Consider the following 15,184-nt stretch of genomic DNA (forward strand, 5'->3'; position numbering starts at 1 on the left):
TAGATAGATAGATAGATAGATGGATAGATGATAGAGAGCTAGATGAGATAGATGAGATAGATGAGAGATAGATGATAGATGAGAGATAGATGAGATAGATAGATAGATAGATAGATAGATGATAGATAGATAGATAGATGATAGAGATAGATGATAGATGGATGGATGGATAGATGGATGGATGGATGGGATGGATGGGACGGATGGACGGAGAGACAGAGAGAGCAATTATCTATCGCTTCACAGTGCTTTTACATCCGTCTCTAAGCGGTTTATAGTCAGCCTATTGCCCCCACAACAATTTAGTCCTTGACCTACAACAGTCCGTTTAAAAGCCAGCCTTCAAAAGCTACGGCACTGAAAATAGCGACTTAGGACTGGGGGGGGGGCGTTTCCCCCCACACTTAATAACCGTTGCAGTGTCCCCGCAGTCACGTGAGCAAACTTCAAATGCTTGGCAACTGACTCGTATTTATGACGGTTGAAGGGGTCACACGCAATCCCCATTTTGCGACCTTCCGCCGAACAAAGTCAACGGGGGAGGGGGAGACAGATTCACTTCCAAACCGTATGGCTAACTTAACAACTGCAGCGACTGCGGCGAGCGAGGTCGTAAAACGGGAGGATGGGGAAAACGCACACACAGGAACCCTCTCGCTTAGCAACAGCAATTCTGGGCTCCATTGTGGCCGTAAGTCGAGGACTTCCGGTATCTCGATTAGTACCTTCCCCCCTCCCCCGCTCCTCAAATACCATCCCTTCCTCCGGATCGATTTGCAAAACGCAGAATGCCCCCACGGATGCCTTTGACCCACAGTGGACGCCAGGATGCGGTTTCCAGCTTTTTTTTATTATTATTATTATTATTCTCTTTTAAGAACCCCTGAGGAGAGGAGAAGGAGGGGAAAAAAAAAAGAGAGAGAGAGATTTGGCAGTATAATAACACAGCTCCGTTTTTGGGGCAGAGAGGCGAGCATGAACTGAAAGGGACGCCGGTATAAATAAGTTGAAGGTTTTCCGGTGAAGTTTTTTTAAAAAAAAAAAACACACACACACACACACAAAAACCAGCCTCTTGCAGGAACCCAAGAAAGCGCGTTCCGCAGCCTCAGCAGCGTCGCTCGAACGGATGTTTGTGTGAAAGTCACTGCTGCTGTCATCACGACTCCCCACACACCCCCACCCCTTGGCAGATGGCTTCCATCTCCAACATTTGAGCTGTGGAGCAGAACTCGTCCCCTACGCTAGCTGCAAATTCCCCCCCGGGGAAACCTTTCGTTCCCCTTGGCAACGCCGGTGCCCGGGTCAAAGCCGGCGAGTGGGCTGAAGAATGAATGCCAAGAGTCCGGCCTCTGCTTCCCTCCTCGTCCTTCGAACCCAGATTCGTGCCAAAGGGGTTCCATATTCCTTCCGCCCCTTCCCCTCTCGGTTCGCGCAAGTCCCAGATCCCGAAGTCGCCAAGTTTCGGCAGATGCCGAGAGTTTTGCAAACGGTCCATCAGTGGATGCCAATCACTTTTTGGGGGGGACCTTGGTTTTCAGACCAAGAAATGGGAAGGGGAGGGGAGTGGAGAGGCGCCCACGGCTCCTCTGCTGAGGAAGTTGGCAACGAGGAGGGGAGGAGAAATCCAGGTGGGCCAAGATGGGTTTTTAAGAGTCGGTCTTGTTATGCTGTTAGTTGGCTGTCTTCGGAGTCGCCGCGGGTAGGTTTTCGCAGCCGGATTTCTTGATCCTGCTGGAGATAAAAGAGGAAATTTTTATTTGATTGGGCTTTGGAGGGTCCTCTCGCGGAGGCATTCTGAGATATTATGGTTTGGTGTCTCCGGCCCATACAAATCTGGTGACTGCCCAGCGTCATGTCGATCGATTGATTTGTATCCTGCCTTTTATTATTTTTACAAATAACTCAAGGCAGTGGATATGTCCAACACACCTTCCTTCCCCTGTTTTCCCCACAACGACAATCTTGTGAGGTGGGTTGGGCTGAGAGAGGCAGATTGGCCCAAAATCACCCAGCTGGCTTTCATGGTTAAGGTGGGACTAGAATTACCAATCTCTTGGTGATTGGCTCAAAGTCACCAGCCGACTTTTGTGACTAAGGCAGGACTAGAACTCACCGTCTCCTGGTGATTGGGCCAGAGTCACTCAGCTGGCTTTCATGGCTAAGGCAGGACTAGAACTCACCATCTCCTGGTGATTGGCCCAAAGTCACCCAACTGGTTTTCATGGCTAAGACGGGACTAGAACTCATCATCTCCTGGTAATTGGCCCAGAGTCATTCAGCCGGCTTTTGTGACTAAGGTGGGACTAGAACTCACCATCTCCTGGTGATGGGCCCAGAGTCACCCAGCTGGCTTTTGTGCCTAAGGCAGGACTTGAACTCATAATCTCCTGCTTTCTAGCCTGGTGTTTTTAGCCACTAAGCCAAACTAAAATCAGGACCGGTCATATGGTGCCTCAATTGACAATCGCACCAAATGAAACTTTGATTTTAGGTTTTACTGATTAGACTGATTCGTTGTTCTAGAAATGGCTAGTTAATACTGTCATGTAAAAGTAAATAAAATAAAAATAAAAATAAATTGAGGTTGGATGTTACTGCCTTATTCTACTGCACCAGAGGGAGTCTGGAAGTCATTTTTTTTTCATTTTTCATTTCCCCCTTCTTTTCTATCCTTCTCCCTTCCTCTATTTTTCCTACTATTTGCTTCCGTCCTTTTGTATTTTATATTGTAAACTAATAAAAACTGTAAACAAGAAGAAAAAGAAAAACTTAGTTTAGTATATGATTGTTAATTGTTATACCCTGTATTTTGTTCCGGGAAGTTCGGGGGGTGGGGGGGGAAGGGTAAGGAAGGGGGGGGGGGTATGGGGAAATATTTGTAAAAATTTTTGTAAAACTCTTTAATTAAAAAAGAAAAAGAAAAAAAAAGAAAAGGACTACGGCTCTTTGGCCTGCAAGAGATCAACTATTTAACCTTTCTTAAATCAAACCAGATGACTCCCACTGCCGGGGGTGAGAAATTGGGGGGGGGAGCTGACAGGGAGACCCCAAAAGTTATAGGGTTATATTTACGGAGTCGGAATATTCTTCCGTCTGGCTACTCAGGAAATTGACGTAGTCATCTTTTTGGATGTCAAAGATCTCCTCTTCGTATTCGGTCTGGTAGTCGGATTCGTCTGAACGGGAGAAAAGTCGGTTTGTTTTAAGCCAGGATCAAGAGAGGAAGGAGAACGCTAAACTGACATCCTCATACTGGATTGCCTGTAGAGCCACCGGCTTCTTCTAGCGAATGAAATAGGAGCAACTATCCAAAATATTAGCATCCTTGGATTGTTTGTTTTTTAAAGAATAATACAGGTAGCCCTTGACTTATCGCGGTTCGTTTAGTGACCGTTTTTTCACACTTACGACCACTGCAGCATCCCCCACGGTCACGTGGTCAACGTTCAGCGGCTTGGCTCTGAATTTATGACCGTTGTAGCGTCTCCCTTTTGCGACCACCTGAGAAGCCAAGTCAACGGGGAAGCCGGATTCACTTAACAACCCGGTCACTAACTTATCAACTGCCACAATGAATCCCTTAAACCAGTGGTCCCCAACCTTTTTATCGCCGCGGCCCGCTGAGCGCGCGCAGGGGTGGGGGCACGGCCCAGGAGCTTTTGCGCACGGCCCATTGCGCATGGCCCAGGAGCCTTTGCGCTGCAGCGTTCATGTCCCCCGGCCGCTGCGCGGCCCGGTGCCAGGTACTCCACGGCCCGGCACCGGTCCGCGGACCGGGGGTTGGGGACCACTGCCTTAAACAACGGTGGCGAGGAAAGTCATAAAATGGTCAGCAAAGCTCACTCGACAGAATGCCTCGCTTAACGACAGAAATGTTGGGCACAGTTGTGGTGGTAGGTCGAGGACTTACCCACATGAAATGAACTGATGTTCCAGGTGTGGAAATCTGTATGTCTAACACACAAGTCGATCCCGATCGTAATAGAGGACAGTGATGGCTAACCGTTTTGCCGTTGCGTGCCAAAAGCGTGGGGAGCATGGGAGGGTCTCTCTTGTGCGTACTCACACCCATAATTCAATGCGCCCTCCCCCCATGCATGCGCGTGCAACCCCCTCCCCGCGCTCCCCCCTGCTTTTGGCACGCGATGGCACAATGGGCCCAATAGGCCTGTTTTTTTCACCCTCCCCAGGCTCCAGGAGCTTTCTAGGAGCCTGGGGAGGGTTAAAACAGCCTTCCCCATCCCCCCAGAGGCCCTCTAGAGGCCGGAAACAGCCCATTTCCTGGCTTCCGATGGGTTCAAAAGGCCTGAAAATCAGCTGGCTGGTGCACGCATGCACACTGGAGCTGAGCTGGGGCAATGCTCGCGAGCCCACAGATATGGCTCAGTGCCATAGGTTCGACACTTAACCCCAGTGTCCACCACGAGGGGTGTCGTTTATACGTTTGGGTGGAGTTCTGGACCAGCGATGATGTTGTCCAGTTTGGGTCACAAAACGTCCTCAAGAAAACCAGAGTGCATTTCAACCCTGAGCTACAAATATTCTCCTTTACTGATAATGGCCTCCCTCCCTCCCTTCCCTCCCTCCCCTTCCCTCCGGTTTGCTCACCATCCACTATAATGGCCTTCACCGGTTCAATTCGGGAGACGATTTCGGCCAAATCCGTGAAAGAGGTTGTCGGGCATGTCACGTACTGAAAGAGGAGGAAAAGAAAAAAAAGGAAGAAAGAATGAGCACTGCTGGGTTATCTCAGGCGTGGTCTCAGGCCCAAGAAACAAACAAAGACATGCGGAGTTACTTCTGAGTCGTAGCTTTATTGTCATTCGCCCGCAGACAGAATCTTGCCAGGCTAAAGCAACAATCTGGATAACTGTGGATATATCTCTGAGAACTGCGAGGGAGGGACCAGTAAGAGCCTTGGTAGTACAGTGGTTTAAAGCACCCTGTTATTAACACAGCTGCCTGCAATTACTGCAGGTTCGAATCTTACCAGGCTCAAGGTTGACTCAGCCTTCCATCCTTTCTAAGGTAGGTAAATTGAGGACCCAGTTTGTGGGGGCAATAAGCTGACTTTGTATAAAATATACAAAAGGATGAAGGCTATTGCTGAGCACATTGTAAGCCGCCCTGAGTCTCCGGAGAAGGGCGGCATATAAATCAAATTAAAAAAAAATTAAAAAAATCTTTTCTCTCTTCCTGCCTACCGGACATTCCAAGCTCTGCTGCCTCTTTAGCCTCTGGGAAGCAGCCCTTCCCTCCTTCCCTCCTTCCCTCCCGCCTGAGAGCTATTTCCTCTCCTTGCTAACACTGATGACGTTAGCTAGTTGGTAATGAAATGTCTGCAAGAAAGCCATCAAGCTGAGAGCACCAAGGACCGTACAGTCCTCTTCCTCCTCCTTCCCTTCTCAAACCCCACTCCCCTCTAGCACTGATGACGTTACCTAGTTGGGTCACGAAACCTCTGCAAGAAAACCACCCAGCTTAGAGAGCACCAAGGACTCTGCACTTCAACCCTGAGCTCCAAATATTCTATTAGCGCCCCAAAAATCTCAAAAAGGGACAAAGGAGACTATGACACCCAACGGTTGAAAAGAGGTCCCTGTACTCCTCCTCCTTACGTGATGGCGGTTACAAGGCCAACCCTCGAAGTAGGAGAAGTAGGAGAGAGAGAGAGAGAAAACAATCCCAGCCGAAGGGCCCCCTCAATCTTTCAAGAGAGGGCAGAGAGACAATTCAGCTAGGCTGCAGAGAGCGATCGAACGAAACCGCAAGGGGCTTGGATCAATGTGCCACAGCGCGACCGCCAGCACAACTTTCCTTACTTTAATTGGATGCATTTACTCAAGATTACGGCCAAACATCCAAAAACAGCGATGACTCAGCTTAGCAATTGCTAAGATGTTCAGAGAGAGGCCAAAGACGGGGGAACGACCCGCGTTTTCAGTTGCGTAGGGCCCAACGAACAAAGGAGGAAGAAGAGAGGAAGGTCTCGTTCCAGGGTTTAAAGAATTCAACGGGAGGAGGGGGCACTTATGAGGGTTTGACCGCTGCAATTGTCCACTGGAAGCATTGTGTGTCGAGAGAGAGCATCCCTGTCCAAACTGAGTGGCTGCATTTCCATAGAATTAAAAATGAGCTGTTGCCCCTTCTGCAGGGGTGAAATCCAGCAGGTTCTGACAGGTTCTGACGAACCGGTAGCGGAAATTTTGAATAGTTCGGAGAACCCGGCAAATACCACCACTGGCTGGCCCCAGAGTGGGGTGGGAATGGCGATTTTGCAGTATCCTTCCCGTGGAGTGGGGGGGGAATGGCGATTTTGCAGTATCCTTCCCCTGGAGTGGGGTGGGAATGGAGATTTTGCAATAAGAAAATTAAACCGAAAGAAGGCACGGCATACTGTCAAACACGGAATCTTTGGGGGGGGGGAAAGGGGGTAGAGATTAAGAATGTAATCACTATTGTTAAATGAATTAAATACCCGGATAACACGATGTTTATTAAGCACTAAGAAATGTCATTAATAAAATAAATAAATAATTAAATTTAAAACGAAAAGGAGGTCTTGGTTCAGCTGGCTTCTCTCACACACACACACACAGTGCCAGGGTATACTCACGCACGATGGCTTAGACTGGCAACCTTCCTGCCGGTCCTTCAGCATTTTCTCCAGGACTCCGCTCCGGCACCAAACATTAAAAACCGTCTTCCCGTGCTGGTAGCCGACTTCCTGAAGGAGAAAGAAAGGAAAATGCCAGGGACCTGGCCTGCTGCTGGGGGTTGGAAATTAAGTTGCTGAAACTCATAGAAATGTGGGTGCATGGGTGAGCTAGGCCAGAGGCGTTCAGAAATAAGACAGGGCAATCATTGGACAGGGATGGTCTAAGGTCTCCTGCCTTGAGGCCCCTGCATCCTATGAGTCTATGATATATCATCCATCTGTCCACCGCTACTCAAAATGAAAGAGAGAAGAGAAAGGAGAAAGATCTATCTATCTATCTATCTATCTATCTATCTATCTATCTATCTATCTATCTATCTCTATCTACTCTATCTATCAGCCTATCTATCTGCCGATCTGCCTATCTATCTATCTATCAGCCTATCTACCAGCCTATCTGCCTATCTATCTATCTATCTATCTATCTATCTATCTATCTATCTATCTATCTCTATCTACTCTATCTATCTACTCTATCTATCAGCCTATCTATCTGCCGATCTGCCTATCTATCTATCTATCAGCCTATCTATCAGCCTATCTATCTGCCTATCTGCCTATCTATCTATCTCTCTCTCTATCTATCATCTATCTATCTATCTATCTATCTGTCTATCTATCTATCTCTATCTACTCTATCTACTCTATCTATCTATCTATCTCTATCTATCAGCCTATCTATCAGCCTATCTATCTGCCTATCTGCCTATCTATCTATCTATCTATCTCTCTCTCTATCTATCTATCTATCTATCTATCTATCTATCTATCTATCATCTATCTATCTATCTATCTATCTATCTGTCCTCTCTCTCTCTATCATCTATCATCAATCTATCTTTCTGTGCCATCTACCTATCTGATCTGATCTGATCTGATCTTATCTATCTACTCTATCTCTATCTACTCTATCTATCTATCTCTATCTATCTATCTATCTACTCTATCTCTATCTACTCTATCTATCTATCTATCTATCTATCTATCTATCTATCTATCTCAATTTTTTGTTCCTTTTTATTGTTTTAAATGTGGTTTTATATTCTGTAAGCTGCCTTGAGCCGCTATGGGCGAATAGGCAGCAATATAAATTCAATAAATAAATAATAATAAATATCTATCTATCAATCACCAGTGGCCATCCCAAACTGGATCTCTGATTCCCAACAAGCAGTGGGAAAGGACTCCATTCCCCCACCCTTCCAGCATATGCCCAAATAATCCCCTTTTAAGTATAAGTATAAGTTTCGGGGTAATCAGTCGCTTCTGACACTTGGCTTGTGTCAAGCAGTTGACACAGTTTTGAACCCGGGGCTGGTGCTTTGAATGCCACCTCCCTTCCCAGCCATGTATCTTCCCTCCGCAACTTCATTCCCTTTGCTGTCCCTCCCAGCCCCGCAACGCACACAGATTTCATCGAATTTCCCAAAGTCCAGCGTCCCGTAGCGATCGATGGGCGGGCGGATATATTCGCAATAGTCGCTGCTCTTGACCATCTCCAACTGCCGGACGCAACAGACATAGGCCAGCCGAGTCTGGATCTCGGCCATGTTCAGCACCTGCCCAAAAGAGAGAGAGAGAGAGAGAGAAAGAAAGAGAGAGAGAAAGAGAGAGGGAGAGAGGGAGAGGGAAAGAGAAAGAGAGAGAGAGGGAGAGGGAAAGAGAAAGAGAAAGAGAAAGAGAGAGAGAGAGAAAGAAAGAGAGAGAGGGAAAGGGAAAGAGAAAGAGAAAGAGAAAGAGAAAGAAGAGAAAGAGAAAGAGAGAGAGAGAGAGAGAGAGAGAGAGAGAGAGAAAAGAGAGATATCATTGCACTTTGTCCTCAACTTACGACAACAATGGGGAGCAGAATTTCCGTACCTAAGCAAAGACGGTTGTTAAGTGAGTTGCTCGGGAGGTTACAAGATGGGGGGTTTTTTTGGCCACAGTTGTTAAGCAAATCAGTGTGGTCGTTAAACGAAACACAAAGGTGTTAAGCAAACTCAGTTGGGATGGTAGCAAATGGAGACCATGCGACCCCGGGACGCTGCAGCCGTCATAAAATACAATCCGGTTGCCAAGCGCCTGAATTTTCACGTGATTCGCGGGGAATGTTGTAGCGGTCGTAAGTGCGAGGACTGGTCAGAGGTCACTTTTTCGGCGCTGTTGTAACTTTGAGCAGTCACTAAACGAAAGGGGTTGTAAGTAGAGGACCAGCTTAGTGCCAACGGGGGGAAGTCAACCTGCCTTCCCTTCACCAGCCACTGCAGCAAGTCCTCGACCTTACGGCCGTTTAACCACCTCACCTTCACTTTCTCCACTAAGGGGTTCCACCGTTTCCACAGCAGCCACCAGCCGGAGAGCGCGTCTCCGTAATTGGTGAGGTCCGTCTCATCTCGGCTGCCCACGTCGATGGCGATGACGATCTTGGCTCCCATGGATCTTGCAACGTCCGCTGTCAGGAGGAAGCAGAAGAAGGGAGTTGGAAGGGAACCTCGGAGGTCTTCTAGTCCAACCCCTTGCTCAGCCAGGAGACCCTACCCACACCGTGTCAGACAGGTGCCCGTCCTTGAAAACCTCCAGTGAATGGAGCACCCACAACTTCTAAAGGCAAGTTGTACCACTGATGAAAAGAATCGCAGAGTTGGGAGGAACAGTGGAGGTCTTCTAATCCAGGGGTCGGCAACCTTAAACACTCAAAGAGCCACAAAGGTCCTAACCGGAAGCCCCCCCGCTCAATTCTGGAGCCGATCGGAAGTCCGGTTCCCCCCACCATAGAGTCTCCTCCTAGCGCGGTGTCCTTTTTCCTCTACCTGTCCTAACCGAAAGCCCCATCAATCGTGGAGCCAACCGGCAACAGGGAGCCGCAGCAAAGGGATGAAAGAGCCACATGCGGCTCCAGAGCTGCGGGTTGCTGACCCCTGTTTTAGTCCAACCCCCTGCTCAAGCAAGAGACCCTATGCCAGTGTTGACGAACCTTTTCGGCACTGAGTGTGTGCGCGCATGGGGGGCACCGCATTTGCACACCAGAACCCGGAAGAGCAACGGGCAATGGCTGGTGTGCCCGGATAGATGGCTCTGTGTGCCACTTCCAGCACATGTGCCATAGGTTCACCATTCCGGCCCTATGCCATCCCAGAAAAGTGGCTGTCCAGTCTCTTCTTAAAAACCTCCAGTGACGGAGCAACCACAACTTCTGGTGGCAAGCTGTTCCACTGGTTAATTGTTCTCCCTGCCAGGAAACTTCTCTTTAGTTCTAGATTGCTTCTCTCCTTGGTTAGTCTCCGACTTTTTCTCCTGGTGTCTCAATCATTAGAGCAAGGTAAAAGGTAAAGGTTCCCCTTGCACGTATGTGCTAGTCGTTCCCGACTCTAGGGGGCGGTGCTCATCTCCGTTTCAAAGCCAGCGCTGTCCGAAGACGTCTCCGTGGTCATGTGGCCGGCATGACTCAACGCCAAAGGTGCACGGAACGTTGTTCCCTTCCCACCAAAGGTGGTCCCTATTTTTCTACTTGCATTTTTTACCTGCTTTCAAACTGCTAGGTTGACAGAAGCTGGGACAAGTCACGGGAGCTCACCCCGTTACGCGGCACTAGGGATTCGAACCGCTGAACTGCCGACCTTTTGATCAACAAGCTCAGTGTCTTAGCCATTGAGCCACCACGTCCCCCATTAGACCAAACTGGTTTAAAATTGAATTCCTCCAGACCAGATATTTCAAACAAGACTCTGGGCCGGCCAGGAAAAAGTTCCTTTCTCCAAACTCTCCCAATTTCTAGTCCTCCGAGCACAATTCAGGTACCAATTTATGAGGCCTCCACGTTCCTGCTGTTCCCCATTGAAACCCAGGCCTGAAAAGGAAGAAAAGGCTCTTTGTAAGGGAGAAGTGACTCAACGTCCCCCTCAGGGAGGCGAGGGTGAGAAGACAAGGGAAAGCGAGAAAGAAATTTGAAAGAGGCCCGGAGAACGCAGCCACGACAAAGTGCCATTTTAGTTCCCGGCTGGTTGACGGAGCGAGAGATTTAGCGGCTCGGTTTTCAAATCCGCTCTCCGCACAATGCCACTCCGTCTCAAAGAAACAACAATCGCGCTTCGGCTGGCTGGCGCCAACCGAGAGTTTTTGTTTGCTCCTCTTTTTTCAATAGAGGACGGTTGAACACGGTGGACGTCGAGAAAGTGCCGGGAGACCAAACTGACAAAAGCCGGATTCAAATCCGCTTCCAGCCGTGTGAGGGACTGGATGTCCTTGGATGAAGGATTTTCCCTTCTTGGCCTCGTCTATTTCGCAGTGGGGGAAGGGAGCAAGAAAAAGCGACAAGAAGTCCTTCACAAACACAGCGGGAAGTTGGGACAGAACACAAAACGAGAGAGAGAGTTGGAAGGGACCTTGAAGGTCTTCTAGTCCAACCTCCTGCTCAGGCAGGAGACCCCAGTACTAACACTTCACGTGATGTTGATGTTATCCCTGGGTTGATGCTCCCCAAACACGACAAATCCTCTGAAGTGAACTCAAGGATTTCTTTATTAGGTTCGCCGGCAGCCCCGGCAAAAAGTTTCTCTCTCACCGCAGGCTAACAAGTCCGTCCGGCCAGGAGATGAATAGTTGTCTGCCACATCTACTCATCTCCACCCCCTGCCTTTTATTCCCAGAGCTAGCAACGGTGGCTCTTTCGTCCCGAGGACCGGCCCGTAGATTTCCACTGCTCTCCTCTCCTCTGCTTTCTGCACATCCGTGCATCAGGTACTGGACCCAGCTGTTCCTCCTCCTCCTCATCAGCCACCTCCAGACCTGGGGGCTGTTGACTCTCCATCTGAGGGCTGACAAGCAGCCCAGGCTCTGCCTCCCTCCCTCCCTCTCTCTCTCTCTCTCTCTCTCTCGCTCTCCAGTTCCATTCCCTCTTCCCCCTCAGAGCTCTGAGATCTTTATCCCCAGAGCTAGGGTGGGGCTTCGCTAGCAGCAGTGGCTCTTTCGTCCCGAGGACCAGCCCATAGATTTCCACTGCTCTCCTCTCCTCTGCTTTCTGCACATCCATGCATCAGGTACTGGACCCAGCTGTTCCTCCTCCTCCTCATCAGCCACCTCCAGACCTGGGGGCTGTTGACTCTCCATCTGAGGGCTGACAAGCAGCCCAGGCTCTGCCTCCCTCCCTCCCTCTCTCTCTCTCTCTCTCTCTCTCTCTCTCCAGTTCCATTCCCTCTTCCCCCTCAGAGCTCTGAGATCTTTATCCCCAGAGCTAGGGTGGGGCTTCGCTAGCAGCAGTGGCTCTTTCGTCCCGAGGACCAGCCCATAGATTTCCACTGCTCTCCTCTCCTCTGCTTTCTGCACATCCTTGCATCAGGCACTGGACCCAGCTGTTCCTCCTCCTCCTCCTCATCAGCCACCTCCAGACTCTCCATCTGAGCGCTGACAGACAGCCCAGGCTCTGCCTCTCCTTCTCCCTCTCTCTCCCTCCCTCCCTCCCTCTCTCTCTCTTTGACAGCTCCATTCCCTCTTCCCCCTCGGAGCTCTCAGGTTGCCTTGATGCTGACCCTGACTCCCACTCCTCTTCCTCCTCCTCCTCCTCTGATTCGGTAGCTGGAGGGGCCGGCGGCCGACAGGCCACGACACTAGGACTCCAAGATCCCTCTTACAGCTGCTACTGTTGGTCCAGGTACCACTTATCCTATACCTGTCCATTTGGCTTTTCCTGGATGTGAAGGCCACCAACGCTGCAGGAATTCATGGACGGACAAGAATCCCATGTCAAAGGAACAGGAATCCCCCGAGTACCTGGGAGGTTGTTGATATAACCGCCGTCCATTAGGAGATGTCCGTCTTTGGGGTCGCAGAGAGGGGGCAAGTAACCGGAGAGAGACATGCTGGCCCTGATGTAACGCCACAGGCAACCTTTGAAGGGGAGAAGAACAGATCCGGAATAACAAATCTGTGGTAACTTCCCAGCTACCCTCGTTCCCAACATGGAGGGCTAGATCTCAGTCAGCCCATCACCTCCTCCTGTCATAATTCTTACGGGTCGCTCGTGGTACTTAAGGCCACAATTGAGCCTAAAATTCAAGTTGCTAAACGAGACGTTTGCTCAGTGAGTTTTCCCCCCATTTTACGACTTTCCTTGCCGTGGCTGTTAAGAGCATCCCTGCAGTTCTTCAGTTAGTAACGTGGTGGTTAAGTGAATCTGAACTTTGCCAGTCAAAAGGTCACAAAAGGGGGATCACGTGACACCGCCCCCCCGTGAGGACGCTGCAACCGTCATAGACGTGAGACATTTGCCAAGCGTCTGAATTTTTAATACCTGCAATGGTCGTCAGTGTGAAAAACAGTCCTAAGTCCACTTTTTTGGTGCTGTTGTAACTTCAAACGGTCATTTAAATAGAACAGAATAACAGAGTTGGAAGGGACCTTGGAGGTCTTCTAGTCCAACCCCCTGCTTAGTCAGGAAACCCTACACCACTTCAGACTGTTGAACTGTTGTAAGTCAAGGACCAGGGGTGGTATTCAGCAGGTTCTGACCAATTCTGGAGAAATTTTGGTAGCGGAAATTTTGAGTAGTTCGGAGAACCGGTAGTAAAAATTCTGACTGGCCCCGCCCCCATCTATTCTCTGCCTCCCAAGTCCTGGCTGATCGAGAGGGAATGGGGATTTTGTAGTAACCTTCCCCTGGAGTGGGGATTTTGCAGTAACCTTCCCCTGGAGTGGGGAGAGAATGGGGATTTTGCAGTAACCTTCCCCTGGAGTGGGGAGGGAATGGGGATTTTGCAGTATCCTTTCCCTGGAGTGGGGAGGGAATTGGGATTTTGCAGTAACCTTCCTCTGCCACGCCCACCAAGCCATGCCACGCCCATCAAGCCACGCCCACAGAACTGGTAGTAAAAAAATTTGAATCCCGCCACTGTCGAGGACTGCTGTAAATTATCTCACCAGGTTGCCCAATGACCTTGGGCCAAACTCTGGTGAGGGCAGAAGAAATAAATTTGCTTCGGTTGGGCTTCTCCCCAAGGTAGGTTTGGGGAGCAGACCAGAGAGTCCGAGAGGAAACTCATCCTGGGCAGCTGGATTCTGCCGAAAGATGCTCAGTCTTTCTGCCAAGCCGTGTGGCATGGAACGAATCTGCCGCTTTCTTAAATTGGGTCCATTCGTTCCCTTCGGCCCCGTAATGGGGAGATTTATCACCGTTAGAAGCCGAATTGTTTGAATCAGCAGAAAAGGCTTGGATTTGCTCCCGAGGAGGGTTGGGAAGGTGGAAAAATCCGAGCCTTCCCTAAGTCACGGCTCGGATGAACCAGCAGGGTGGAAGTTTGCGTTGTTGCTAAGAGTTCGGGGTTGTTTTCTTGAACCCCGAGAAAGGAAGCGAAACAGATCCTCAGAAGGGTGAAAGAATCCACCCACGGATCTGGGGACGCTCGGCGTGATTTTCAAGGCGGTCGTTTTGCGGTTGGGGAGGATTCGGAAATAAAGGCCGCCACGCCCGGCCAATATGCTGTCAAGTCAGTGGTTTATTGGCGGATGGGAACTAAAGTCAACGAAAAGTCCTTTAATTAGTTAATTACAATTCTAGGCCATTTAGCACTCGGAAGGCAGCATCAAGCCGGGAGTGGGGTGGGGGGGTGGGGGGCTTAGCGAGGTTCCTTCTCTTGCTTTCAGCTTGGTTCCTTCCAAGAGTCAATTAGAGAAATAAAGAAGAAAGAGAATTTATTACCCTGTTTCCCCCAAAATAAGACCTCCCCTGATAATAAGCCCAATCGGGCTTTTGAGCGCATGGCAATAAGGCCAAGCGCTTATTTCGGGGTTCAAAAAAATATATAAGACAGGGTCTTATTTTCGGGAAAAAACACGGTACTTATTTTTTTTTAGACGTGTGACGTAAGGGGGAGGAAACAGATTATTCTTTGATTTACAGCTAGTCCTCGGCTGGCAACAGTTCTCTTAGTGACCGGTTCAAAGTTACAAGGGCACTGGAAAAGGAGACTTGTGACCATTTTTCACACTTACGACCAGTAGCGGGTTCCTCTTAACTTCGCTACCGGTTCGGAACTGGGAGCGTGCGCTTGTGCGCTTCGCTCGCCGGGGCGAACTGATAGAAACCCACCACTGCTGACAATCGTTGCAAGCATCCCTATGGTCACCGGATGAAAATTCAGACGCTTGGCAACGGGTTCATATTTATGATGGCCGCAACGTCTTAAGGTCCCGGGATCCCCTTTTGCGGCCTGTGGTCTATAAAGAGCCTACCAGCCTTCCTTGCCCAAATCCCACCCACCCCCAGGCCTACCGTCCGTGTGGATCCTCATAGCCGAGGCGGTGATATCTGTGGTGATGATGAAGAAAGGAATCCAGAGATCCTACACACACGGAAAGAGCTCGTTAGAGAGACGGATCAACGAGATGCAGATCATCCAAAACCGGATCTGAACATCCCGAGGATGGATGGGTGCCCAGCTGCCTGCTGAGCCTGTAGACCTCACCTCTATGAGTGAGGGGTAGCACACTGGA

General features: G+C 49.6%; 1 protein-coding gene across 3 annotated transcripts in view; it reads right to left on the reverse strand.

Moving 5' to 3' along the window:
- Positions 1-839: 839 nt before the first annotated feature.
- Positions 840-15,184, reverse strand: part of PNPLA7 (patatin like phospholipase domain containing 7) — a 69,621-nt gene continuing 55,276 nt past the window's right edge. For 2 of the 3 annotated variants that reach the window (XM_070955467.1, XM_070955469.1), the window contains exons 28-35: positions 14,964-15,033; positions 12,467-12,583; positions 9,004-9,152; positions 8,128-8,280; positions 6,620-6,730; positions 4,612-4,696; positions 3,076-3,179; positions 840-1,734 (exon numbers count right to left, since the gene is read on the reverse strand). In XM_070955467.1, the coding sequence (XP_070811568.1) occupies positions 1,666-1,734; positions 3,076-3,179; positions 4,612-4,696; positions 6,620-6,730; positions 8,128-8,280; positions 9,004-9,152; positions 12,467-12,583; positions 14,964-15,033 (858 nt within the window). In that variant the 3' untranslated portion in view covers positions 840-1,665. The remainder of the gene's footprint in view (positions 1,735-3,075; positions 3,180-4,611; positions 4,697-6,619; positions 6,731-8,127; positions 8,281-9,003; positions 9,153-12,466; positions 12,584-14,963; positions 15,034-15,184) is intronic. The other variant, XM_070955468.1, reaches the window with a different exon arrangement.

This window comes from Pituophis catenifer, unplaced genomic scaffold, assembly GCF_029215685.1.
Source record: "Pituophis catenifer annectens isolate HBS135680 unplaced genomic scaffold, rPitCat1.0.hap2 SCAF_17, whole genome shotgun sequence".
In the NCBI taxonomy this organism is placed as follows: domain Eukaryota; kingdom Metazoa; phylum Chordata; class Lepidosauria; order Squamata; family Colubridae; genus Pituophis; species Pituophis catenifer.